Source organism: Opisthocomus hoazin, chromosome 21 (assembly GCF_030867145.1).
Source record: "Opisthocomus hoazin isolate bOpiHoa1 chromosome 21, bOpiHoa1.hap1, whole genome shotgun sequence".
NCBI lineage: Eukaryota > Metazoa > Chordata > Aves > Opisthocomiformes > Opisthocomidae > Opisthocomus > Opisthocomus hoazin.
The window spans coordinates 16,727,900-16,752,719 of NC_134434.1; the positions used below are offsets into that span (position 1 = coordinate 16,727,900).

Below are 24,820 nucleotides of genomic sequence, written 5' to 3' on the forward strand. Positions count from 1 at the left end.
GGTTTGTTTTATTTTTAAAAGACTTCTGTTCCTTGGGGACTTAAAGGGCTAATTCTACTTGCAGGGGGTTATGTATTTGCTTATTTGGAAAGCTAAAAGTAACCAGGCAGATTGCCAGCCACCTCTTCACAGAGCAAAGGCCACCGTGACGAAGGCTGCGTTAATTACTGCCGTTCTGCACCATCGTCCGCCTGCCCACCAGGCCAAGCCCCCGTGCAGGCGGCTCCAGCGGGCAGGCGGGCGCCGAGGCTCTCCCCCAGTCATGCCCCAGTGCAGGGCTCGCTGCGGGCTGCCGCCTCCACGCTCTGCCCAGCCTGCCAGGCCCGGCTTTCTGTGGCTAGCGGAGGGCACGGAGGGCTGGGGAGGACCTCGCAGGCAGCCACTTGTGCTGGAAGCAGCTTATTTTTAACAGCACGTTGGCATCTCTTTGCAGCCTTCTTGCACCACTGTAAAAAAAAAAAAGTGCCTCTTGCAGTTTGTTGGGTTTTTAAGAGAGGCTTAAGAAACAACATGGGCCGTTTGGGAGAGCAAAGGGCTCAGGAGTCGGGCTAAAGCTCTGCTCTGGAAATTAAAAAAAAAAAAATCAGGTTCTGAAGCAGGAAGAAGCGCCAGGATCACCCAGGGACTAAAATAAACATGAAGCCACGCTGCCTTTCCCTGGGGAAAGAGGGGCTCCCGCAGCTCAGGGCTGGCCGGGGCAGGCAGCAGCCCCGAGCCATCGCGGGGGATCCGGGATCGGAGGGACATGGGGCTCGGCGGCAGCGCTTCCCTTGGCTCGCAGCACTCCGCGGGCAGGGGTAACGCGGGTGCTGCCCTCAGAACGGGCGGTGCGGGCCAGACGAGCCGGCCGTGCCGCACCGTGCTGGTGGAGGAAACCGGCTCCTGGCACTGCCGGGGAGAACCAGGCCGCTCTCCACCAGCACGTCTCCGATCCAACGCCCCGAGGGGCTGCGAACCCCCACTCCTCGGACATTTCAGGGGCGACACCAGCGAAATACGGGGCTTTCGTCTGCGCTCAGACTTCTCCGCTGTGTCTGTTTTCCATTTCCAGCTACCGGAGCTTCGCCCCAGGGTGGATAAAGCCTTGGGGCAGGAGGGAGGGCATTAGCTACTCTTGTTTCCCCCCCCTTTGGTTCCGGTCACACTTTGTTGTTGTCTGTAAGCTGAGGATCCTGTAGATTTCACGGCCGTTTCTAACAGCGAGGGACAACCCGAGCGCTTAACGGCAGCATCACCTATTCAAAGCACAGCACGCACATTTACTGACGAATCTCTGACTAATCCCCAGCCTCCAGCTGATCAGTCTTTTTGCAGCTCGCCCCTTCCCACACCAGCTAACGCTTGTCCAGCCTGGAGAAGCGTTTGGCGTGCTCGGTACAGCCACGCGCCTCTCCCCAGCGAACCGGGCACTCGAGGAGCGAGCAGCTGCCGTGAGCGGTCCCTCGTGAACAGGGCACCCGAAGAACGAGCAGCGGCCATGAGCAGGTGGGGGGACGGGGCAGGACGGGGCGGGAGGCCTCTCCCCAGCGAACGGGGCACCCAAAGAACGAGCAGCCATGAATGGGCCCTCGTGACCTGGGCACCCGAAGAACGAGCAGCTGCCATGAGCGGGCGGCGGGACGGCGCGGGAGCTCTGCGCAGGCCGCCCAGGCCCTGCTCCGGCCTGCCGAGCCCACGCCGCCATGGCGGAGCCCGCCCGGCCCCGGGCCCAGCCCTGAGGCCAGGCGGCCCCTGGGAGGGCCGGGCCTCGCCCCGGCTGTGAGCTGCGCCCGCTTCATTGCTCTCGGCGGGCACCTCCGCCCCGCAGGTGGGGGCGAAGAGCCGGCCCCGCTCGCCCGCACCCGGTAGGGGACCAACGCCGCGGGGCCGGGAGAGGGCGGAGCTACGGTTCCCACCAGCCCCCGCGCCTCTCGCGGGAGCCCCGCCCCGCTCCCTCTCCGCGCCGGCGCCGGGCCGGCATGGCGGCTGGGCAGGGGGAGGTGAGTGGGGTGGGCCGCCATCGGCAGCCATCCGCCGGCACGGCGGCCCGGAGGGGCGCGGGGACAGCGGGAGGGGGAGCGGGGGGCTCCTGCGCGCTGCTGCGGCTGTTTGTAGGTTTGCGGCGAGGCCTCCATGTCCGCCAGTGGGAGCGTAATGGCGTGTGTCCCCCCCCCACCTCCCCCCGCCATGGTGGGTGGCGGGAGGCAGGGCCGGGCCGCGCTGGGCCTTTGCGCGGGGCTCGGGCTCGTAGCCATGCTCGGTACCGATTCTTCCCCAGCAGCGCCGGTGGGAGAGCACTGGGCGCGGCGGCGGGGGAGGGCTCAGCGGGCCGGGCCGTACCCGCCGGGCGCCATCGCCGGGCCAGAGGCGCGGCAGCCGCACAGCCGGGAACGGGCCTGGGGCTCCGGGGCGGCCCTGCGCGCTGTGGGCCCGGCTGCTCTGCAGGCTGAGCGAGTGATGAGAAGAGTTATCCCTGTCTGAACTCATCGTTCCTCTGTGGAAGCACGACTCTGAGGCTCAGCGTCAGAGACGCGAAGGTGAAAGAGCGGTCCGTTACGTGAACTAACTCTGTCCCTTTCCTCTGTTTCAGAGCGTGGCACGGTGCCGAGCAAGGGTGACACCACTCACCTGCTCGGGCAGCCCGGTGCTTCCCTCAACTGGCAGTGAACAGGATGTTTCTCACCATGGTGAGAAACATCAGCGTCGGTCTTGTCACAGTCCGATCTTCCCCTCTTGCTGGGCTACAGTAGCAGGGCTCACTCTGCTGTGTCAGATGATGCCCTTCTGTGTCCCTGGGGCTGCTGGGAGGAGATATAAAAGCCCAGTGGCTTGATTAATGTAATTAAGCCAATCAACGCTGTAGCTTTGTTGCAGCTGCTACATGAGCGTGCAGCCCTCTGCTGCCAGGGAGCACAAGCTGAAAGGCAGCACAGAACGAATGGGAATTTTACGGTTGCTGGTGCCCAGCAGAACACCTGCTTGTCAGCGTGGTCAAAGGTGAGCAAGAGTGGAAGGGTTTAGAAGTTGCGGGGATTGGATGACAGCCTGTTGTGGAAACACTTGAGACAGCTCATCTCGTAACTGTCACAGAAACAGACCTAGTGAGAGAATGCTTGGTCTGTGTGCTCGTCTGGGAGCGCACTGGGGCAGTTTGAAATCTGCACCACGGTGCTGGGGGTGAGGAGGTGCAGTTCACCTGTCCCGAAGGGTCATGCTAGAAGGACACACCCTGAAGAATCCTTCCCCAGAAGGGATGTGTCTGTCTTACGTCTGCTTGAAGGTTCATTTCTCAAGATAAATCTCTAGACAGTTTACATCCTGGATGAATGGGTTATTCTTGTGTGCAAGGAGGGAGTTGGATGATAAGTGCAATGTCTGCCTGAAATGGTTAAAAAGGGTCTAAAGTCCCAGAGCTGCTGGGTTTTTTTTTCTAAGCAAGGATTTAAATAGCACCCACCTCCCAAAGTTTCTTGTCTCTGAGTGAGACAGCTTGCTGGCAAACATGTTCCTCTGTCTCCAGGGGACGAGTTTCTGCTGTGCTAAGTATGTGAGACAAAAATCACCTGCCTCGGATAACTTCCTGTCTTTAATGCTTGCTCTGTAACCCGGTGCTGGTTTTTGTTGGAAGGGGTGGCGAAGAAACAAGTGGAAGACAATCTTTATTTGAAGTACTGTTGCTAACAGTGTTCAGTGCACCTTGTATTTAGGAGGAGATTGTCCTGCAGAATCCTGGGGTTGTGTCTTCTCCCAAAGACAGCTTTGGCAACAGGACAGTTGCTCAGTTGGGCATGAAGCTGGTAAGAGAATGTTTCAGTATTGTATGCTGCTTGGTTTTAAATTATTAATTGTATGCCAGGTGTGTAGGCAGCATGACTCATTTGCAGAGCAGAATACCTGGTCTTTGAACACCTACCGCGAAAAATACTGGTCTTCAGGAGGAACACCGGTCGTGAGCGTGTCGGCATCTGGGTGCCTTTGCTGTCTGTAATTTTGTGGAACTTGAGGAGTTTATGTAGCCCAGGGCAGGAGAGGAACGGAGCCTGTGATGTGCTGTTATCCCTGTCTGACAGCTTGGCTGTGAGGGAGAAAAAACTGTCCACCGAGGCTTGTGTGTTCCCTCTGCGGGTCTCCTCCCGCGTAGAGACGCAGGTGACGGGAGCGGCAGCAGCGGGGCAGAGGCAGCGTCTGCCCCCCTCCCTCCTGCCCTCGCCACGGGTGACGGCAGCGCGAGCGCTGGGCTGTTGGGCAGCCAGCTCTGGAGCCCCGACACGGCAGGGCTCGGTACGGGGCTGTGGGCGCTGCCCGCTGTTGCCGCAGCGCAGTTTCGGTCTGCGAAGAGCTTCCCTGTTCTTATCCGGGCAGCGAGGCACAGCGGCAGGCTGAAGGGCAGATCAGAAATGCGTTTGTATCGCACCTGGTGTACAGTCCCTGCATACACGCGCTGCAAGAGCACTTTGTCTCCAGGTAGCTGACAGCTGCACTGCTGAACAATTTCACGCTTTATTTAACAGAATTTGGATTTGTTTGCAGAAGATCAGTAACTTTCACTGGGAGGCTGAACAGGCAGACATGACATCGACACTGGACTTCCGTAAGAGATCAAGGTTGGTCTGCAAAAGGGGAGGAAGGGGTGCTGCGAACCAGCGGGCACACTGGTTGCTCTGTCAATACAGCTGTGTTCCCAGTAGGACCAGTCACTGGGAAGAGCTCATGGGGCTTTTGGCTTCTGAGGAGTAGGGGGAAAAAGTGCCGAGGCAGCCTGGTGATAAAGAGGAAAAGTAAATGCTGCTCAGCGCTTTGAGAGTATTACAGAGAGGGGCAGGAGCTGTTTCGGGACAAGCTTGTTTCGGACAGCCGTCACAGCCTTGCTTTGCGGTGTCTCCCAGCTCCAGAAGCGGCAGGAGGAGGGTGGTTCTGGCGTGGGTCTCGCAGACGGCCACCGACACGCGGTGCAGGACGGTGTAACTGCAGGCTCCTGCGCGCCGCTCGGGGATGCCGCAGCCGCATCATCGGTAAGCTCCCAGTAACGCCGTACAGGGGGTGGGCACGAGTGCCACTGGCGTGGAGGGGGAGCGAGTTCTCGTCTCCTGAGACCTGTACTCCTGGTTAAGTAGTGCAGATCGGCAGCTTTTCGGCTGACAGGCACTCTGCCCTGACACTGTCTGTCTGCCACTAGGACCTGACCTACTGCTGGGGAGGAAAGAGCGGTTCCCTGCTGTCCTGTGTTCCAGAATAAAAGAAGTTACGGAAAATCTCGGGAGCTGAAGTTGATTTTGAGTACGTTCAACTCCAGGGCTAGGCTACACCCTTGGCTGGAAAAGCTCCCGTTGTGCAGTGGGAAAGGAGGGTGTGCGTAGTAGTTCCTGACGTGCAAACAGCTCTGCCCGTGAGCTGGGTGGGAGGCCCAGCAGGATGCTCCCCGTGCCAGCACTTGCTTCTCAAACCTGTTCGTTTTGCCCTGTACATCAAGGTGCCGCCGATCGCCATGTTCCACGTCGCTTGCGTGGGCCATGCTGAGGCTTGGCCAGGCTGGTTCGAGGAGGTTTTCAGCGCTGGCTTGGCCAGGTGATGGGAGGATCGGGCTCAGTCTTGTCATGGAGGAGGTTTTGCTGGGCGCTGGTGACAGAAACAGGCCCGACAGGCTGCTGTGGCACCACTGTAAGGCGGCTCCGTGGCAAACAAAGCTTAATTTGAGACCTGGGAACAGAAGATGGGCTCCAAGCTAAGAGATTACATCTGAAACAGGCTTAGAGACTCATCTTCCGTAATGCTCGCTCGAGCTGGCTGAGAGCGGCCCACCGCGAGCTGCAGGGGGTTTTGAGGTTCCCTGGCTCACGGCCGGGCGGGCTGCGCAGTAAGCGCCGCTCCCCAGCCGGCAGCATCCCGCGGGGAGAAGGGCTGTGCCCGGAGCCGCTCCCAGGTCCCGCACAGCGCCGGGCAGCGCGCCGCCCTGCCAGCCCCGCGCGCCGCAGCTCGGCCACGGCTCAGCCCCGCGGCCGTGCCCCCTCGGAGGCCCCCTCTGCTGCGGGAGGTTGGGGGTCTCGCCCCACCCTGTTCCCCAAAGCAACAGAAAGGTGTCGGAGGTGGCAGTGGTTCAACGTTGATGTAATTACACCGAGTGGGGAAGGGTCTGGGAGCGCACCGCTCCCACTGCGCTGTGCTCCCACCCCTGGGCCCCACCAGCTGGAGGGGGGCCCAGCGAGACCCCCCCAGCCTGCACGGGGTGCCCGGAGGGTTTGAGACCTTCCCCTCCCTCTGGGGTTTCTGGGAGGAGAAGAGAGTGATGGTCACAGACTGGCCCAGCAAGCCAGCCGGTTCCCCACCCCCCTGGCATGGGGCTTCCTGCGCCGAGCTCTCGGAGGACAGTGAGGCAAAACCCACGCGTGCGGGCTGCAGGCCAGCCGCGCTGCCAGCGGCCCCCCGAGCCACAGTCACCCCGCTCTGCGCCAGCGGCTCCCAGACCCCCGCTTGGCTGAAGCCGCCATGACCCAGGGAAGGAGACGCTACAGGGCAAGGGAGCGGGCAGCCAAGCCTGGTCGTGGAGGCCAACGGATCCTTCTGGAAAGGGGTGCGCGTGAGCCCAGCAGCCCGGGAGGGAGGGGGTTCTCCAGCCCCCACCTTCCCACCGGCAGGACGAGCTGCTCTCCTACCCAAGGACTCCGTGCCTGGTGTAGACCCCTGTCATGAGGAGGACCTGAGCGTGATGGCAAGGCGACGGGCATCCTCCTGCCACACGTACACGCTTCCGCCAGCATCCCCCCGCCCCTCCGGGGTTCCACAGGGGCCACTGCTGCCCCACGGCCGCACCCCTGGGGCCGGGAGCTGACAGCCACCTGCCGTGGTGCTTCTTGGTGCCCCAAAGGCCACGTTTGGTCACACCGAGCCAGAAAACACTGCTGGAGACCCCCGAGGAGATGCAATGTTTCTCTACCAGCTTTGGCTCACCCCTTGACGTCACCGCCGCCGGCTGCGGTGCGGGGCTCTGTGCCTGGGGCCGGCCGGCCGGGAGAGCCCTCGGCAGCGAGGTGGTGGCCTTGGGGGAGAGGAGAAAGGCCACAGGAGTCCTTGGACGTGCCCCCGTGGGCCACCCCCCGGCCTCACCGCTGGTAGAGGGTCATGATGCCCGCCCGGTGCAGGCTCTTCCACAGCGCTGCCTCCAGCATCATGTCATGGTTGGCGTAGAACACCAGCGGCTTCTTCTCCAGCTCGTAGTAGTGGTCCGAGAACTGCTCGTAGTTGGCGGTGATGAACCCGTAGGCACTGACCTGTGGGGAGGGAGGTGGGACAGACGGACAAGGGATGGGGTCAGGGCTGCCCTCGGGTGGTCCACGGACCCCCACCACCCCTCCAGGGACAGGGTGGCCCATGCAGGGACACGGCTCTCCCTGGCGGGACCCCCACGGCAGCGAGCTGCCCGCCCCAGCAGCCACGGGGGTCCCAGGTCCCCAGCGGGAAGGCGGCCCCGCGGGCTCTTACCCGGTCGCAGGCGTGGAGCGCGGTGAGGAGCATGAGCGCGCCGGTGCTGGGCATGTAGAGCGCGCCGTACCGCGTGCCCAGGAGCTCCGACCGCAGGAACCTGCCGGCGGACACGGCAGGCTGGGGGGGCTCAGCACCGCCGCCCCCACACCCGACCCGGCAGCACCCGTCCAGCCCCCACCGCGTGCTGGTGCCCGGTAAGCACCCCATGAAACACAGTGCTCCTGTGGATTCTCCAGTGGCTGCTACCGAGGTTCAGCTCCGTCACTGCGAGCTGCCGCAAGGCACCTCCCTGCTGCTCGAAATCGCCCCAGCCCAGGCGCCTGCGTTCACGAAGGGCAGGAAGAGACAATCCCTTTGGGCTCCCCCCCTTCTCCTGTTCATCCGGACTGAACTTCTCTGGGGAAACGGGAGCTGCGGTGAGGCTGTGGGCACCTCCCTGCCGGGGGGAGGACACGAGCTGGGCCGCAGCGGGTGGGAACGGCGGGGGACAAACCTCTCTGCTTGATCTGCAGAGAGCACGGCAGAAGTGGTTCCAGTGCCGGGGGAGGACTGGGACTGCGCTTTGATGCTGGGCAGCCACCAGTCTGTACTGGAGAGAGCAGCGGTGAGAGGCAGGCGGTCTGAGCCCAGCTGGGAGCAGAGCCGGGCAGCAGCCGCGGTCCTCGTCATCCTCACCTCGCTGTCAGGTACTGCAGGAAATCTGGATGCAGCAGCTTGAACTTCTCTGCAGACACCTCCAGCCCAAAATACTTCTGTGGCCTGCAGCGGGGCAAGGAGAAGGGCAGAACGCGCGTCACGGGGGTCTTGGGGCTGCTTGGGGTTTATCCCACCAGCGGCAGAGGTGGGGCGAGGGCAGGCAAGCCCTGCTCCCTCCAGACCATCACCGAAGGTGCTGGGAGGATCTTGGGGGGCTGCTCACCTGTCCCCCTTGTCCGAGCCCTCAGGCACCGGGCTGCCCTGGATGGCTGACTTCAGCATCACGTAGTCCCGGATGTCCGAGGGGATGAAGATGTACTTCAGGTCCTGCCGCGGGGACACAGAGGTGGCACTTGAGGGGGCTTTGGGGCACTGCCCACACCAGGAGGGCGAGGGCTGAGGGCTCCTGAGACAGGGAGCAACACACAGTTTGGGGTCACCTCCTCAACAAGCCCCCGGGGTCGCACCTTGGCCTGGGGTATCTGGGTGAAGCCGTACTCCTCGTAGGCGATGAGCGAGTTCTTCATGGTGTTCACCGTGAAGCCGTAGAAGGAGATCTTGGTCCCGACGTCCTCCTCGAAGCCTTTGATGACGGCACCGTTGAGCCTGCAGGAAAAGCGTGGGACGCGTACCCAGGGCTGGCCTCCCCCCAGCACCCACCGCCCCGTCCTGCCCGCCACGCGCCCGCACCTGAAGACCAGGTCGTGCGCATCGATGGCCTTGCCCTGCCGCGAGCCGTTGAGGATGCCGCCGTTGCCCACCACGGCGCAGCGGACGCAGCCCCCCGGGAAGGCGTCCCGGTCGAAGAGGTGCCTGTTGGCGGAGGTGTTGAGGAGCCGGAGGGTGCTGCCCACCACTGCGAAGGAGCGGGACGGGGCCCGTCAGCGGGGACAGGGTGCGCAGCAGCCCATGTCGGCACCGGCGCGCAAAGCACGCACAGACAAGCTCGCACATGAGCGCGTCCAGGAGCAGCACGCGAGGCTGCTCGCACCATCCTCGTGCCGGTGGGATGGGGGGACACCAGCCAGCCCCTCCTCTCCCAGGTGCGGGGTCCCCCCTCGTAGCCCCCCATGTACCTAATCCCACTCCAGGCAGCGGCCGTCGGAGGCTGCGCGAGGCACGGGGATGCTTCCGGACATCTCCAGCCCCAGCCCTGCGGATGCCGCTGCCCACGCTGCCCACGTCCCTTCCCGACAATGTCTCCTTGCAAATGCCACCAGCTCGCTCCCCCCCACCGTCCCCAGCCCAGGGACGGGGGCCGGTGGCTGCTGGGCAGAGCACAGAGTGGGTTTGGGGCAGAAGGGCGAAATCTCCGTCCACAACAATGGAGCGGGCTGTCCGAGCTCCTCCGGCCCCGGTTCATAACCGTGCACACACTGGAGCTTTTATTCGGGGAAAATGTCACAAGACGCAGCAAGCGGCGTTCGCGAAGCCGTCCCCTCCGTCCCACACCCTGCGAGGTGGACTGGGGAGGGATGGAGTGCCCCGGCTCCTCCGCAGGGCTGCTCTGCCCGCCCTGCGTCTTCAGCCCCTTCTGCTGGGGGCTGGGGCCCCTCGAGCTGCCCTGCGCCCTCCCATCGCCCCCCTGCCCCATCCGCTGCCCCCCGCGCTGGCGGTGCCCCTACCTGCGTGGGACAAGCCCTGCCAGCCGTAGGGGACGTGCCGCGTCTTCAGCCTGTCCCAGGTCTGCGGGGTGAAGTGCTGGTCCCACATCAGCACGGGGGTGTCGAAGCGGAAGATCTCCCCAAACCTGGGGTCTGCCTTCGCCCTGGCCGTCACCGAGCGGAGGCACGGGCTCGGCTGGGAGGGACGGGGACCTCAGCTCAGGCTGCAGCCCGGGTCCACCTTCCCTCCAACGCCTCCACCCCTCAGCAGGCACCGAGGAGAGGACAAACCCGGGGACAGGAATACTCCTTGTCCATCCCGGGTCACCCAGGCAGGGCACGGCCGCACGCCTCGGTTTTCTGCAGCAAACCCCTCTGGTTCCCGGCTCGCGTGGGCAGAGGGACCAGGGCTCACAGAGCCGCCCGCAAGCACGAGCCCCACGACAGACCGAGCACCTTCGAGTGCGGGCACCCCGCTGAAGGCCTTCGCCGTGCGAGAACAGCCCCGGAGCCTCGCAGAGCCGGGCTCACCCTCCCGAGTCCCCAGCCCAGGCTGGTGGCCCGGGCATCCCGGCGCTGGAGGCAGCGGGCGATGCTGGCTCCGACCTCCGGAGCGGAGAATCGCTCGGGGAGCTGCGGCGGCGGCAGCGGGGCGGCCGGGGGAGACCCACGTGCATGGAGATGGACGGAGGGGGCTGCTCCTCGACACCCCCCAACCCCCTTCCAGCCAGCGCTGCTCCTCCTCCGTGTCCCCACCAACAGACCCAGCGAGCAGCGGCACCGGGGACGCTAACGATCGCCTCGCTAACGGTTACCTGCTTTCTGCTGGGCTTGGGCTCCTCCAGCGCGGCGGAGGGCTTCGAGGACGTCCCACTGCAACGGGGAACAGACAGTGGGGTTAACCCCCATCGCCCGGGCGCTGGGGAACCCCACAGCGGGAGGGGGCTCCCGGCTCGCGCCGGGGGCTGCGCACGCCTCCCCCCTCACCTCTCCGAGCCGCCATCGAGGGTCTCTCCGCGGCCACCGGCCCGGCGTGATGTCCCCGGCATGGCCAGCGCCAGCGGCTCCGGCTGCGGTGGGCTGGAGGAGAAGCTGGCGGGGGCTCAGGGGACCGCAGCACCCCGACACCCCCCGTCCTGCGAGAGCCACGGGGCAGGACCCCAGCACCTCCGCTCAGCCCCGCTGCGCCCACCCCCCCGTTGGCCTGTCCTTCTGCAAGTGGGGAGCCACAGATGTGCAAAATACCGGACTGATGCAGAAAGCAGCTGCCGTCTGCTGGTGGGTCCCACCCCAGGACCCCACCAACCCAGCCCCACACCCAGCCCCGCCTGCAGCCTCGGGGGGCCCTGCCAAGACCTCCTGGCGCCTCCAATCATTCGTCACAGAATCACTTTGGTTGGGAAAGACCTTTAGGATCGTTGAGTCCGACCGTTCCCACCACCCCTCCCCTCCCGAGCGCGACGGGGACGGGGCTGGGACCCCTTTAGTGGCTGCGCTGGAGAAGCAATCGGCAGCGGGGGTCTGGGGGCTCTCGGGGTGCAGGCCCTCTGCCACGGGGCCGTGCCCTGGTCCTTCACTTAGCGCTGGCGGACGGAGGTCGGGGCGTCCCACCCTGAGCACCTCGGGGAGCACCTCCGGGGGCCCTGCAGAGCAGACCCGGCCTGCCGGGGGGGCTGGGGGCCGGGCAGGGTCGCAGCCTGGCGAGCAGGAGGTGGGAGCCCACCGGCGGGGAACAGATTCCCATTCATCCCCACACAGAAGGGCCCTTCAGAGCCCCCCGCGCCGCCCCCGGCCCCGCCGGCAGGTGCTGTGGCCAGAGGGGGGGCATTGTGGAGGGGACAAGGGCCCCCTTGTCACCGCACCCCTGCCTGGGGGCCGGGCACAGGTAGAGGCAGGTGGGGAGCGGAGCTCTGTCGTCCCCCCCCGCTGCGATGGGCGTTGGGTTTCTGTCCCTGCCGCAGCGCCGGTCGACGCCGGCAGCGCCCACAGCCCTGCCGGGAGCGGATCCAGACCTGTCTGCCACCAAAACACCGCCGCACGCCACGCCGGGGTACGGCACGGTGCGGGGGGACAGCCCTGTGCCCGGCTGCAGCGCGTCCCCAGGCGCGGGCGGCGAGTCGGGGCCAAGCGGGCATCGCCCCAGCAGCGCCGGGCAGGGGATGCCGAGGGCGCGGGCGTCCGCGCCGCGCAGGGGCTGAGCTCTGCCAGCACCCCAGGGCAGCTCCTCACCTCCAACCGGCGCGTCTCGCCCCGCTGCCCCACGAAAAGCCAGCTCCCCCGCAGAGCCCACCCGCTCCGGCCCGGGGGTCCCCGGCTCAGCCCTGCCCCATGGCCATGTCCTGCCCCCCAAACGCGCCAGAGCCAGCGTGCTGGGTGCAGGAGTGCTGACACCGGGGCTGACACCAGGGCTGGCCCCCGAGCTGGCGAGGGGTCAGGCACGGCGCTGCGCCCGCTGCCCCCCACTCATCCCTGAGCGAGGGCAAAGCCCCGGGAGGGTCTCAGTGGGACCGAGCCGTCCCAGGCAGCGGCAGCGTTCTGCGGCGCCTTTCTGGCGTTATCACCGCCGGCATCGGAACAGACCCAGCCCCACCACGCCCGGTGGTTCCGCCGGCTTGGGGCCGGGAGCAGAGCTGCCCTGCCAGGTCTGCGCAGCGAGGCGCCGGCTGGGATCGGCACCCAAAGGCTCCCAGACCTCCTGGTGACGCTGGAGGCTGCTCCATCAGCCACCGCTGCCGGGTATCGGCGGCAGACGCCAGTCAGAGCAGGGCTGCCTGTCCAACCATCCCGCAGCCGCTGCCAGGGGAGCCCACAGCGCCGAGCCAGCTTCGCTGGGGTGAGCTGTCGGGGGCCACCCCGGGAGCCCACCTCCACCAGCTGCCCAGCCCTGCCCGCCTCCTCCATCTCGTGATGCCACAGACCCCCGGCCCACACGCAGGAGCTTATCGCCATGACCCACACTCGCGCAACGGACCAAGGACTGCAGAAACCTCCCTGCTCCAAACCCAGAGCCAGTTTGCTGATGACACCAAACTGGGAGGTGTGGTGGATGCACTGACAGGCTGTGCTGCCATTCAGTGTGACCTGGCCAGGCTGGAGAGCTGGGCAGAGAGGAACCTGATGAGGTTCAACAAGGGCAAGGGCAGGGTCCTGCCCCTGGGGAGGAACAACCCCAGGCACCAGGACAGGCTGGGGCGGACCTGCTGGAGAGCAGCTCTGCGGAGAGGGACTGGGAGTGCTGGGGGACGACAGGGTGACCATGAGCCAGCAGCGTGCCCTGGGTGCCAAGAAGGCCAATGGGATCCTGGGGTGCATGAGGAGGAGTGTGGGCAGCAGGGCGAGGGAGGTTCTCCTCCCCCTCTGCTCTGCCCTGGGGAGGCCCCATCTGCAGTGCTGTGTCCAGTGCTGGGCTCCCCACTTCAAGAAAGATGAGGAGCTACTGGAGAGAGTCCAGCGCAGGGCTACGAGGATGAGGAGGGGACTGGAGCATCTCTCCTCCGAGGAGAGGCTGAGGGAGCTGGGCTTGTTCAGCCTGGAGAAGAGAAGGCTGAGAGGGGACCTTCGAAATGCTGATAAATATCTGCAGGGTGGGGGTCAGGAGGACGGGGCCAGACTCTGTTCAGTGGTGCCCAGCGACAGGACAAGGGGCAACGGGCACAAACTGAAGCAGAGGAAGCTCCAGCTGAACCCGAGGAAGAACTTCTTCCCTCTGAGGGTGCCGGAGCCCTGGCCCAGGCTGCCCAGGGAGGCTGTGGAGTCTCCTTCTCTGGAGATATTCCAGCCCCGCCTGGCCACGGTGCTGTGCAGCCTGCTCTGGGTGACCCTGCTTGGGCAGGGGGTTGGGCTGGGTGACCCACAGAGGTCCCTGCCGACCCCGACCATGCTGGGATTCTGTGAAGCACCGAGCTCCCCAGAGCCGCATGCACCTCCTGCACCCCCAGCCCCTGCTCTGGCCACCGACCCTTTTGCTGGCTGCAGGGGCACAGCCCACCTCCGAACCCCAAAAGCCGTGACCGTCCCACACCATGCCAGCAGACCCCCCTGGCCCCTTTGCCACCCCAGCCCGTCCCTGTCGGGCTCACAAGCCCCAGCTGCACATCTCTGCCCACCCAGCCCCTCCGCAGCCCCCCCAGATCTCCCGCTCCTGTTTCTCGGCGCAGACTCTTCCCTTCCCCGGCTCACCCCGGTGCCCGCAGCACACGGCAGCGTGGCAGCGGGACGGTGCTGTGCCACTCTCCGCACTGCCAGGGACGCTGCCCGGGCGGTGCGGGGTGCTCGGGGCCAGCTCCGCGCGGGCTGGTGGGCGCAGCAGCCTGGCACGTTGGCTCCTGCTCCGAAACTCGACGGGAGCTGGAAGCCTCCTCCACTGGTGGCCAGACACGGTGCGGGGCACCGGCTCATCGCTTCTTCCAGGGCTCGTGCCGAGCTGAGAAAACTCTGCGTCAGCACCTCCCCGTGCAGTGGGTGCCGCAGCCGGCTCCCCAGCACCCGTCCCGGCTGCGGCCGCTGCCCAGGCGCTGCCGGGGAGGGCGGGGGGCGGCCGGACCCCCTGCCAGGCGGCAGCTCAGCGGCCCTGCGGGGAGCCCAACCCTTGGACGTCACCCGCCAGGACGTGGCGAAGCACCTCGTGATGCTTGGTCAACTCAGAAGATGACAGCCCTCCCCGGGACGCACAATGGGGCTCCGGGGAAGGAGTGCCCGCGGCTGCCGGGCGCCCGCTGCGGCAGCCGAGCCCGGGCGCGCTCCCTCACGCCGTGGCATTCGCAAACCTGACGTCTCTGGTCCACGGCCACCCTCCGTTTCCGGACGATAACACCATGCAGCAGCGTCGTGACCGCACGCTCCCGCCTTATCTTCAGCAAACACTCCCCAGCCCCGCGGAGCCGTGCGAGGGAGTCGAAGCAGCGACGCGAAGCTGCTCTCGAACGGCCTCTGCTCCGTCCCACCGCCAAGGGCCGAGCTCCAGAAAGCATCTTCCCCCGGTGCCGAGCCGGAGAGGCACGGCGAGGCTGCACCAAGCTCCACGCTCGCCCCGTCTGCCCTAAGAGCAAAGCCTGACGCGGCGCCAGCCGCTCGCCGGCAGGGTTTCAGAGGGACGGCCGGGCAGGGAGCGGGACGGGGCAGGACCCAGCCAAACCCCGCTGACCGCAGGGCAGCCGGCTCTCTGCGGGGACGGGCGCAATCCACCCACCTCCACAGGGTCCGCACCGCTGCCACCGCTTCGCGCCGCGCTGGAGGGGCACTCGGCGCTGCCATGGGTGTCTGGCCCCAGGTGATTTGGTACTGGCAGCAGCCAGCATCAGCCGGGGGGGGTCAGCTTCCTCCCGACCCCCTTCATCCCCCCGTAAGTCTGCGCGGAGACGCTGCTCACACGACCTCCCCGCCTAAACGCGGCCACCCGCCGCGACGCGCGAGCGGTGACCCTGGGGCCCATCGGCTGCGTGGGCTGCGGCAGGGGGACCCGGGGCTGGGACAGGGCCAGGCAGTGGCTGTCACCCGCAGGCTGCCATGCGGGGGGGAACCCGCTCCCGGCTCCCATCCCACAGGTCTCCTCCACACCCGGACCCCGGGATGGGCCACGGACCCGGTGCCGGCACGCGGCTGGTTTCCATTCCCAGCTCCAGCGTGGTCCTTGGGCACGTCCTGCTGCCCTTGCGGGCCTCAGTTTCCCCTCTCATCAAGCTCTTTGTGGGGAGCTGCTCCCCGCGCCAGCCGCGACCTGCTCCGCGCACCGCACAGTTCGGGCTAACCAGTATGGCCCAGTATGCCGAGGGTGGGCACGGCGGGGCTGCCGGGGATGCTTCTGCCCCGCAAGCCGGGCAGGAGAGAGGATCTCTGCCCTGGGCACGAGGGGGCACGGAGAGAAAACGGCTCCCAGCTCGGAAGAGTCTGGAGCCCGGCCAGCGGCACCCCAGCAGCTCCCAGCGCGGACCCGGCTGCCCTCGGGTCACCGCGCGCAGGACCGGCTCCGCTCCCCGCAGCCGCACCGACGGCACCGGGAGCACGCAGCGCGGCGGGGGGGGACACACGCCCGCAGCGTCTCCCGGGGCTGGGGGGGCAGGGGGCGGCTGGTCCCTCGGGCCCAGCGCTGTGCGGGCTCTCTGCGGGCCCCCCCCCCACCCTGCCCGCTCCCCGGGACCCTCCAGCACCCCGCAGCACCCCGCCCGGCGCCCACCGGGGAGGCTGGGGACGGGGCGGGGGAGGGATGGCGGAGGGGCAGATGCTGGGGTTTGGGAAGGGCTGCGGCCCCTGGGAGGCTGCGAGCAGGGGGGGTCCGGCCGGCTGCTGGAGGGGGGGGTCTATCCCGCCCGGGGCTGAGCGCCCGCAGCCCCCCGGCCCCAGCACCGCGACGGGCTGGACCCACGCGGGCCCCCCTGCAGCCCCCCCCGCCCCGCGCTGGGGCCCCCCGGGCCGGGCTGGCGGCCGTGGGCAGGACCCGGTGCCCGGGACACCTCGGGGGGTTGGGGGAGGGTCGGGGGGGGCAGCGCCCGCTGCCAGCACACGGCTCACGCCAGCCCCCACCGGGGGGCACGGCCGGGATCACCGGCACCCCAGCTACACATCCCCCCCCCCGGGCGCCCCCCCCCCCCCCCGCGCCCCCCCTTACCTGGCCGGGGGTCCCGCCGGGCCGCGGCGCTGCCCGCAGAGCAGCAGCGAGGGGGGCAGAGCCGCCAGCAGCAGCAGCCAGAGCCGCCGCCACCGCGGGGACCCCATCCCGGCCCCGCACCCCCCGCAGCCCCCCTCCTCCCGCCGGGCCCCGCAGCGGGCCGGGAGCCGCGCCGGGGCGGGGGCCGGGGGCGGAGGCACCGGCCTGGCTGGTTCAGGCTCGCCGAGGGAAAAAAAAAACCTCTTTGGAGCTGCTTTTTCGCGGAGCCGGGGGGTGGAGGTTGGCCGGGGCCGGCGGGGAAATGCGCCTTTGGGGGGGTTTCCCCTCGATTCCACACACCCCCCCCCCCCCCGCTCGTCAAGCCCCGCGCTGCCCCCGCGCCCGAACTTGCTCGCTCGGCTGCAACAGGCGCTTCCCCGCCGGCTGCTTCGCCCCCGCAGCCCCCCGCACCCCCGGCTGCCCGGGGCGGGTTGTGGGGGCTCCGGGCTCCGGCCCCGCACATCCCCGGGCAGACCCGCATGGTCCCGGCTCCGGCCCCGCACAGCCCCGCCACGGCCCCGCATAGCCCCGGGCAGACCCGCATGGTCCCGGCTCCGGCCCCGCGCAGCCCCGCACGGCCCCGGGCAGACCCGCACAACCCCGCACAACCCCGCACAACCCCGCCCGGCCCCGCCGCCCGCAGCCGCAGCCGCTGCTCGGTGCGAAGAGGGGAGCGGGGGGCAGCGGGGGTTGCGGGGTGCCCCGGGCCCCCGCCGCTCCCCGCCCCAGCACATCGCTCCCGCAGGGGGGTTGGGGCCGGGGGAGCGGGCAAACGCGTTTGGGGGTCTTTCAGGGAAACCCAAAGGCGGCGTTTCGACGCTCTGGGAGGTGCCGGGGTCTGTTCTGCGCAGCCCATTGCAGCGCTGCCTCGGCGAAACTCCCCTGAACGCAGAACACAGCCCCGCAGCTCCAGGATGCGCTTGCCAAAAAGTTCGCTGCGGTGGGGGAGGGGACCCAGCGAGGCCCCCCAGCACCTCCGGTGGATCTGCCGTGATTCCCAGGCCGATGGGTGTTTCGGAAGCCGCCGGGCTCGGGGAGCGGCAGCGCGGTGAGCCGCGCGCCATCCAGACCCTCGGCTCCCCGAGCACCCTCAGCACATCGCCCCAGGGTGTCTCCCACCTCCAGCCTCTCCCCAGACACCCGCCGTCCTTCTCCGGACCCAGACACCCGGGGCCAACCCCCACCCCTGCTCCCCAGCCCCAGCCGCGCACCCCCAGGCTGGCATATGGGGGGGCTGCCTTTCCTCCAACACCTCTTACCCCCCCGATCCAGCCCCCCTGGCTCCCATGCCCGCCTGCCTGGACGCGTTGCCAGCGATGCGGCTCCTAAGGGAAGGTAAACGCGTAAATCATCTCACTCGAGTGGGCCTCAGCCTCCCGTCGCTTGCAGAGCTGCGAGTCCCCTGGGCCCTGGTCCTCTGGGAGCTTTGGGGACAGCACCGTGCTGGCACCCACGAGGTGCCCGGCTGGCGTCGGTGGTGATGCCCTGGTGCGACCGTGGGAGCAGGGCTGCAGCTCGAGGCTGGCAGCGGTGGTGATGCCCTGGCGTGACGGCAGGTGCAGGGCAGGGCTGGAGGCTGGCAGCGGTGGCCTTGTCCCACTGGCAGAGGGGACGTCGGGCTGGGGTCACTGCTAAGGGACGGTGCCCGGGCTGAGCTTGGAGAAGCCTTGCCGGGCTGTTGCGCAGCGGCGGGAGCTGCAGCAGGCAGGCTTGGCTGGGCATGGAGAAGGAGAGCAGGCACGGAGCAGGGAGGAGAGAACGGACCATCACCGCACGGACACGCAGGGATGAAATCCGGTCTAAAGCCCAGCTGGAGCCAGAACTGCGACAGGGCGGGCAGGAGAGGGGGTTAACACGCACCCCCGGAGCCTGGGGCAGCTCAGAGGAGCGCGGGTGATGGGAGGATGTGATGCTTTTTGCCTCTGTCAGTCAGGCCTGCTCCCAGCCCCCGCGGGTGCTGGCACCGTCCAGAAGACTCAGGGCCAGCGGAGGGGGGCTGGGAGTCTGGGGTCCGGCTCAAAGGTCCCCCGGGCTGGAGCCTGTCCCCACCCGTGAGACCCAGGGGTTGCGCTTGTTTGCCCTCACCCGATGGATTCGCTCCCAGCGACCCCGGCTCATGTGCTCTTGACTCTGGCCCCTCGTTAAGCATGGCTAATTATTACCAACTGTTCTAGTAAGTCACAAGGGACGTAGCAAGGCTTGGCCCTGGGCGACCGACAGTCCGGAGCGCGCGGCCTGGCCAAAGCCAGGAATTTGCCATGCAGAGACGTTCATGGCCCCGCCACGGCAATGCTGCCGAGGCGCAGCCGGGGCGCGTTTGCCCGGGGGAGCGGAGGAGCTGGTTTCTTCACAGCGCTCTCAGCTCCCTGTTTCCGCGATATCCGTTTTCTGCTGCTGGGTTTTGTCCAAGGGGTGCAAACGAGATGCATGGTTCTTTATCTGCTCCGCTCGTTCTGTGCTGCAATGCCTTTTGGCCCACGCCCCCAAATGAGGTGGTGCTCCTTTAGGAGTTACAGAAGTGTGAGAACCTTTCAGGAGAAGAGTTGCCAAATAAAGATTAGGAAAAGAACACAAAAGAAATTACAGCAAAAAGCAGCAAGCAGCATTTTTAGCCTGGGCTTTTTATTTCAGTGATTACTTCTTGGAAACAAACCCTAAGCCACGCACACGGCCAGGGAAAGCCAGAGGGGAAAAAGCACCGTTTGCACCAGCTGGCTGCTGGCCACAGGCTGGTGGAGGGAAGTCCTGGGGTCTTTGCAGTGATGAACCGTCCAGCTGGGAGGAGGAGCTCTCCAAAAACCTCCTGGAGGGTTCCTGCATCCCCTTTTGCTCAGCGCAGGTCAGAGGTGCGCTGCAGAAAGTGCCAGAAACCTGCTCGTAGGAAATTTCCCTGCAACGCAGAGCCTGGAGCTCGGAACGCGTCGCCGGGCCCCCCGCAGAACGCGGGGCCATATGGCTGCCTGCGGAGGCAAGGCCAGCTCATCGGGAAAAGCTCGTCAGCAGATGTCTGGGGAGGCTGACGCACAGCCCCTCGCCGACGGGGCGGGAGCGCAGCCGGCGCGCCCCTCGCCAGGCCTCCTCGCGCCAGGTCCCCTGCAGAGACGGGCTCAGGCGAAGCGCCCGCCCGTAGAACGCGGCTGCTCCCCGACGTCCCTGGCGTGGATCTGTAGGTGGTACCGCAGCTGACGTCGGGAGGTGAGCAGGGGAGCGGCCGCGTGGAGGGTGCGGGGACGCGGGGACCCACGTGACGGGGTAGGACTGGAGACGCGGGACCGGAGACGCGGGAGCGGAGACGCTCAGGGTTGTGCTCATGTAACAGACCAGAAGATGATTCCTGTTGCGTGCACACATTGTGCAACTGTGGAAAGCAGCATCCTGCGAAACAACGAAACTACAGAAGGCATGGAGCAACAGACACAAGTCTCGTGCGGTTTGAGACCGGGCTAACTGTATCGCTTACGCAAGACAAAAACCAAGGGCGCAGGCGCTTATAGGAAAAGGCCATTTAGAAGACACCGAGGAAGAAGAGACTCTTCATCCCGAAGACCGCCAGAGGAACTTTAAAGACCACCAACATCATGAGACGCATGCGTCAATGAGTGATGCCACGTAAGCACAGAGAATCAAACGAAGGAGGAGGCTTCGCGGAAACGAGCAGCTCGGGGAGGATCTACAGCCCGCCGGTGCCATCGGAAGGCGTGTGCGCTGGTGGAGCAGCGACTCCCCGCGCACCCGGCGCTGCTGGCTTGCTTCTTATTGCCTTAAATATTAATAAAGAAAAAGATAATGCAAATGGCGTATTGTCATTTATAACACTCAGCATCACCCCGCGGCGACCGCGGCTGTGCTGGGCTCCGCCGTTCCGCCCGGCGCCCGGCCCCGCGCTGCGGGGAAGGACGGGGGCCGGGGGTGCAGCGAAGCTCCGCTGACGCGCCCCGTCTCCGTGCCAAGGCGGCGGGGTGCGGCCCACGGGCACCCACAGCCGTCAGCCCCCTCCTGCTCCTCGCGACAGCGGGAGGGCTGTGGGGACGAGGCAGCGTCCGGGACCTCACGCGGCAGCTCAACGCGGGCTCCTCGCCTCGGCGCGGCCACAGCCCAGCCCGGCTCCGATGGCGATGGCGGAGATGCCTGCACATGGCAGAGCCGCTGGCCGGCCCCGGGCCGCTGCGGGGGCCGAGATAAGGGCAGCACACAGTCCAAAGGCCGTCCCTCTCCAACCTGCGAGGCTCCGGGTTATGCCCTGGAGGGGTGGGGAGCTGGGAAACACCTTGGAAAAATCCGGGTGATGACGCAGACGGCCGCCTTCCCCTTCCTGTCGGCCCCGGACCAGGCAGAGCAGACGTGGGCTGGTCCTGCCCCGCTCTCGGCAGCGTCAGCGGTCCCCGAGGGCTGCTGGAACACGGCAGCCCCAAAGGCATGTGGCCCTGTCCCCAAAGCAGAGCTGGGGAGAGGGGACAGCGTCTCCGAGCGCGGTGTGGCACTGGCCCCTCATCCGCCGGACGCTGCCGCGGGAGGGATGGAGCGAGCCGTGGGACGTCCTCAGGACGCAGCCAGCGTCTTTCCCGGATTACCACGCCGAGGGCTGGGTCAGGCCCAGCTGGCAAAGCCTCGCAGCACCCCGGGTCCGGCTGCTCCGCCTGGCAGAGGGGCCGGGACCACCGCAGCCCCTCGGCGTGGGAAGCTGGGGCTGCTGCACCCCCAGGATCTCTCAGCCTGTGGGGCCCTGCCCCAGGGCTCGCTGCAGGGGGGAAAGTCAGCTGCTGCTTTCTGCACAACAAAGCCACCGGCTGCTCCTTTATCTTGTTCTCCCTCCCCTATTATCAATAGTTTTTCTGGTCCGACTGGATTTCCCTGCTGCCACATCCCCAGCGAAGGGAGAAGGCCCCTCTGCAGTTGGGGAACACAAAGAGCATCTGATAAGTCACCAGCACAGCGGTTTTGTGCCAACCTTGGCGCAGGCACGTCCCTCCGCCACGCTCCCACCGCGCCCAGCCAGCCGCAGCTGCCGGAGAGCGATGGACCCGCTCCACGCTGGCGTCCACCTTTGGCCGCTCCGCGCCTCAGTTCCTTGCCTGGGAAGAAGAAGAAGAAGAGGAGTGATGATCTGGATGATCTGGATGTGCCACCGCTGCACGAGACACACATGGCGGCTCCCTCCAGCGCCTGGCTGGGTTCGGTCCTGGCTGCCAGTGCTTGCAGGCACCCCAAGCCGCAGGACACGGTGCAGACCCCGTCTCGTCCCCGCTCCCGGGCAGCGGGAGCGGGGACGAGATGGGGTCTGCACTCCTGCTCACCCCCAAGGCGCATCCCTGCTCCCCAGCCCAGCAAGTCCCCATCCTCATCCTCCTGCTTCAGCCCCAGCCGAGGAGCTACGTGCCTGTGGACATGCAGCAGGACACGGTCCGTGCTTCTGTAAGGCTGTTGAGCAGTCACCGCAGAATGGGGAGAGGTGGAACCCAAACAAAGTATTCAAAGCCCTGCCAGGAAGGTGACACTGCCAGAGCTCCCGGGTGACGAGTGGGTTTGTCTCCCGCAACTTGGCAGGGAGTATCCAGAGGCTCTGAAGTTCTGCGGAAGCCGGGGAGGAGCTGGGCACGGCTGTGCTAACGGCTTACGGTACTCACCGGCAGCTCCGAGAGAAGCAGAGCTGACGTGGCAGTGGCTTCTGGCCATACTGAAGCACAGTTGTGTATTTCTGGTGGCCCCCAAAACCGCTCGGTCATTCCCTCTCCTCAGCTGGACAGGGGAGAGGAAATACGATGAAAGGCTCACGGGTGAAAATGAGGACAGGGAGAGATCACTCAGCGATTACCGTCACGGGCAAAACAGATTCAACTTGGGGAGAAAAGGGAGTTAAATCCATCACTAATCAAATCAGAGTGGGATAATGAGAAATAAAACCAGATCTTAAAACACCTCCCCCCAACCCCTCCCTTCTTCCCAGGTCCCTTCCCTGGGCTGCAGGTGGGGATCTGCAGGGGCACAGCCTGCCTCACCATGCTCTTCATCACGGGCTGCAGGGGAATCTCTGCTCCGGCATCTGGAGCACCTCCTCCCCCTCCTCCTTCACTGGCCTTGGTGTCTGCAGGGTGGTTTCTCTCCCATCATCTCGCTCCTCTCTCTCGACTGCTGCCTCACCGCAGGTGTTTTCCGCTTCTGAAATGTGTTATCCCAGAGGCGCTGCCACCGTCGCTGGTGGGCTTGGCCTTGGCCAGTGGCGGGTCTGTCTCAGAGCCGGCTGGCATTGGCTCTATCAGATGGGGGGAAGCTCCTCGCAGCTCCTCACAGAAGCCACCCCTATAGCCCCCCCGCTACCCAAACCTCACCACGCAAACCCACGTCACTTCCCCAAATCAGACGTCTCTGTTTAAATCTGGCAGCCCTGGAGCTCCCGGCTGGCAGCGGGGAAAGGTGCTGGTGGCTGGCACTGGGCCCCGTGTCCACTGCCACATCTGAGGCATCTCCTGGGTCGTCAGACCCGGTCCCGGCATTGGTACCTCTGCCGGCACTGCCTCCAGCGCCGTGCCACGCTGCACGAGCCGAGGCTGCGCCTTTGCACACACTCCAGAGCTGCAAGAGTGGCACTCGTGGGTGTCAAACCTCTGCTGTGCACGTCCCCACGCACCCCAAGGAGCTCTCAGCCCACAGCGCCTACGGGCAGGCGGGTACTGTAACGCGAAGGGCACTGGGGACAGCATTCCGATGGCCGGTGCCACGGCTGCTGTGCCAGATGGTGAGGGAGCTGCTGTCTGGTGGCACTGGGACAATGCTGGTGGCACTGGGACAACCCTTGCCAGCCGCAAGGACCTGGACAGGGACACCTGAGGTGGCCCTGCAGCAGGGCTCCGGCTGCTCAGCGTGCTGGGGCAGTGCCCGGCGTTGCTGCTCGCTCCCCAGGACACTGATCCCGGCTCGCACAAGGATGCTCCAGCCGGAGCTGCCCTCCGTGGGCTTCGCTGCGCCCACCCGTGCCGGGCTGGAGGCAGACGCTGCCTGCAGAGCGCTCGCCTTCCCACGGCCGCTCCGGACCCGCTGCCGCAGGGTCAGGCGGCTCCGGCGAGACGCAGCCGGGCTCCGGGCGACGCGTCCCCGCGTGCCCCGTGCCGCGGTGGGGTGGGATGCCTTGGTGCAGGGGGGCCAGGAGGGGACCACCAGGTCAGAGCTGCTGCTCCGGGGCCAGCGCGGACACAGTTTGGAGCTTGCGGGTGAGCTCTGGACCACAGCAAAGGGTCTTCTCCAGCCAGGGTTATTCCAGGTGATACCAAACTGCCAGCGGTGCTGAGAGGAACTGGCTTCGCTGGTGGGGAAAGCCTCCCGCGAGTTCTCCTTCCCATGGCTCCAGGAAGCCTCAGCCGCACGCAGGAGCCAGGTGCCGGGGGAAGCGCGGGCTGGGGATCACCAGCCCATCCCCAAAGCCTCCTCACCCACCGCGGTCCCCTTGCTCGGCAGGACTCGGCCCCATGCTGCTTCCCAGAGGGGAGGGAAACAAAAGAGGAGGGGGAAGGGAAGGGTCCAAGAGAAACTTCTTCCAACTTCTGGGGAAGAAGAAAGCCCTATTCAGGCGGGAAGAATGCCCGTGCAGAGCTGGTCACTAAGCAACCCGCAGCAATTCGGTGCACCCCGACACACGGGCAAGGATCAGCGCTGCCTCGCTGCCCACCGAGAGCCCACCGGGGAGTGCCAGGCAGGGAGAGCCTGGGCGCGGGGACAGGGGACCCCGCCGTGCCCCCCCACCGCGGGGGCAGGCACCCAGCAGGGCCCAGAGCTCCTGGGGGCTCGGGAGCTGGTCCTCGGTCGGCGCTGGAGGGTGACCAGCCTCTGTCAGGCTGTCCCTTCACGGGGAGACCATGTGCTGCTCAGGAAAGGATGCTGCTCTGCTCCAGCTCCCATGGGTCCGGTGTTCACGCGGGGCTGGATGCGTCCTTCCCAGCAGGGGCACGGTGCCGTTCGGATAACCCCCTGCTCCCACGGACACCGCAGGGCTCGGACGGGCAGAGCAGCCAGACGCAGGCTGCACCCTCTCCCCAACAAGCTGAATTCTTCCTTTAGATTATCAGCATGGGGGCTGTGCTTGGCAAGCAAGCTCACCGAGACAGGAGAAACTGCTCGGCCTCTCCGCAGCGCAAGGAGAACAGGGATGAAAGAAATCAGGCCTGACAAACCCTGCCGACAAACCATGCCGAGATGCCTCCCTCGGAGCCGGGGGGGTCCCTGGAGATGCTGCTGCCCCCAGCAGAAAGGCTGCGCAGCAGGAGAACTGCCCACCGCCAGAGCAGGGTCACTGGGACCAGTCAGCGTGCAGCTGGGCCCCAGTGCGGAGCCTGAAGAGCCTGGGCAGACGCCCTGGAAGCGGCTTTTCCCCCGCCTGGTGTCACGGGGAAAGCACCCAGCCGCTCACGCGTTCGTCTCCGCATCTGGT

At 66.4% G+C, this 24,820-nt stretch overlaps 2 protein-coding genes and 1 non-coding gene across 8 annotated transcripts; 1 reads left to right on the forward strand and 2 right to left on the reverse strand.

Annotated features, from left to right (window-relative positions):
- Window positions 1–2,425: 2,425 nt before the first annotated feature.
- LOC142363908 (small nucleolar RNA R38) lies at window positions 2,426–2,500 on the forward strand. The gene has a single exon (XR_012766035.1). It is a non-coding gene; the product is annotated as a small nucleolar RNA R38 (small nucleolar RNA).
- A 4,380-nt stretch (window positions 2,501–6,880) lies between these two features.
- Window positions 6,881–16,484, reverse strand: ST6GALNAC2 (ST6 N-acetylgalactosaminide alpha-2,6-sialyltransferase 2). 5 transcript variants are annotated; one of them, XM_075440893.1, is made up of 11 exons: window positions 16,363–16,484; window positions 10,746–10,838; window positions 10,574–10,631; window positions 9,780–9,954; window positions 8,845–9,010; window positions 8,622–8,760; window positions 8,378–8,481; window positions 8,134–8,217; window positions 7,952–8,042; window positions 7,456–7,555; window positions 6,881–7,244 (listed from the first exon to the last, which is right to left on the reverse strand). In XM_075440893.1, exons 1-11 carry the CDS (start codon window positions 16,467–16,469, stop codon window positions 7,147–7,149), a joined length of 1,215 nt encoding a protein of 404 aa, XP_075297008.1. In that variant the 5' UTR covers window positions 16,470–16,484; the 3' UTR covers window positions 6,881–7,146. The 5 variants fall into 5 exon arrangements, with proteins under 5 accessions (XP_075297008.1, XP_075297007.1, XP_075297011.1 ...); XM_075440892.1 differs by having other exon boundaries at window positions 10,746–10,850; XM_075440896.1 differs by lacking the exon at window positions 10,746–10,838.
- A 2,535-nt stretch (window positions 16,485–19,019) lies between these two features.
- Window positions 19,020–21,883, reverse strand: LOC142363843 (uncharacterized). 2 transcript variants are annotated; one of them, XM_075440897.1, is made up of 4 exons: window positions 21,779–21,883; window positions 21,350–21,473; window positions 19,862–20,161; window positions 19,020–19,792 (listed from the first exon to the last, which is right to left on the reverse strand). In XM_075440897.1, exons 3-4 carry the CDS (start codon window positions 19,904–19,906, stop codon window positions 19,232–19,234), a joined length of 606 nt encoding a protein of 201 aa, XP_075297012.1. In that variant the 5' UTR covers window positions 19,907–20,161; window positions 21,350–21,473; window positions 21,779–21,883; the 3' UTR covers window positions 19,020–19,231. The 2 variants fall into 2 exon arrangements, with proteins under 2 accessions (XP_075297012.1, XP_075297013.1); XM_075440898.1 differs by having other exon boundaries at window positions 19,020–19,776; window positions 19,862–21,473.
- Between the last annotated feature and the right edge of the window lie 2,937 nt (window positions 21,884–24,820).

Coding starts and splice junctions, on each gene's coding strand:
- LOC142363843 (XM_075440897.1), bottom strand. CDS start 19,906: ATGGCCTTTTCCTATAAGCGCCTGCGCCCTTGGTTTTTGTCTTGC. Junction 19,793..19,861: donor GCCCTTGGTTTTTGTCTTGC/GTAAGCGATACA, acceptor TGCCTTCTGTAG/TTTCGTTGTTTCGCAGGATG.
- ST6GALNAC2 (XM_075440892.1), bottom strand. CDS start 16,469: ATGGGGTCCCCGCGGTGGCGGCGGCTCTGGCTGCTGCTGCTGGCGGCT. Junction 9,955..10,573: donor CCAAGCCCAGCAGAAAGCAG/GTAACCGTTAGC, acceptor CGTCCCTCCCAG/CCGAGCCCGTGCCTCCGCTC. Junction 7,245..7,455: donor CGCTCCACGCCTGCGACCGG/GTAAGAGCCCGC, acceptor CCCTCCCCACAG/GTCAGTGCCTACGGGTTCAT.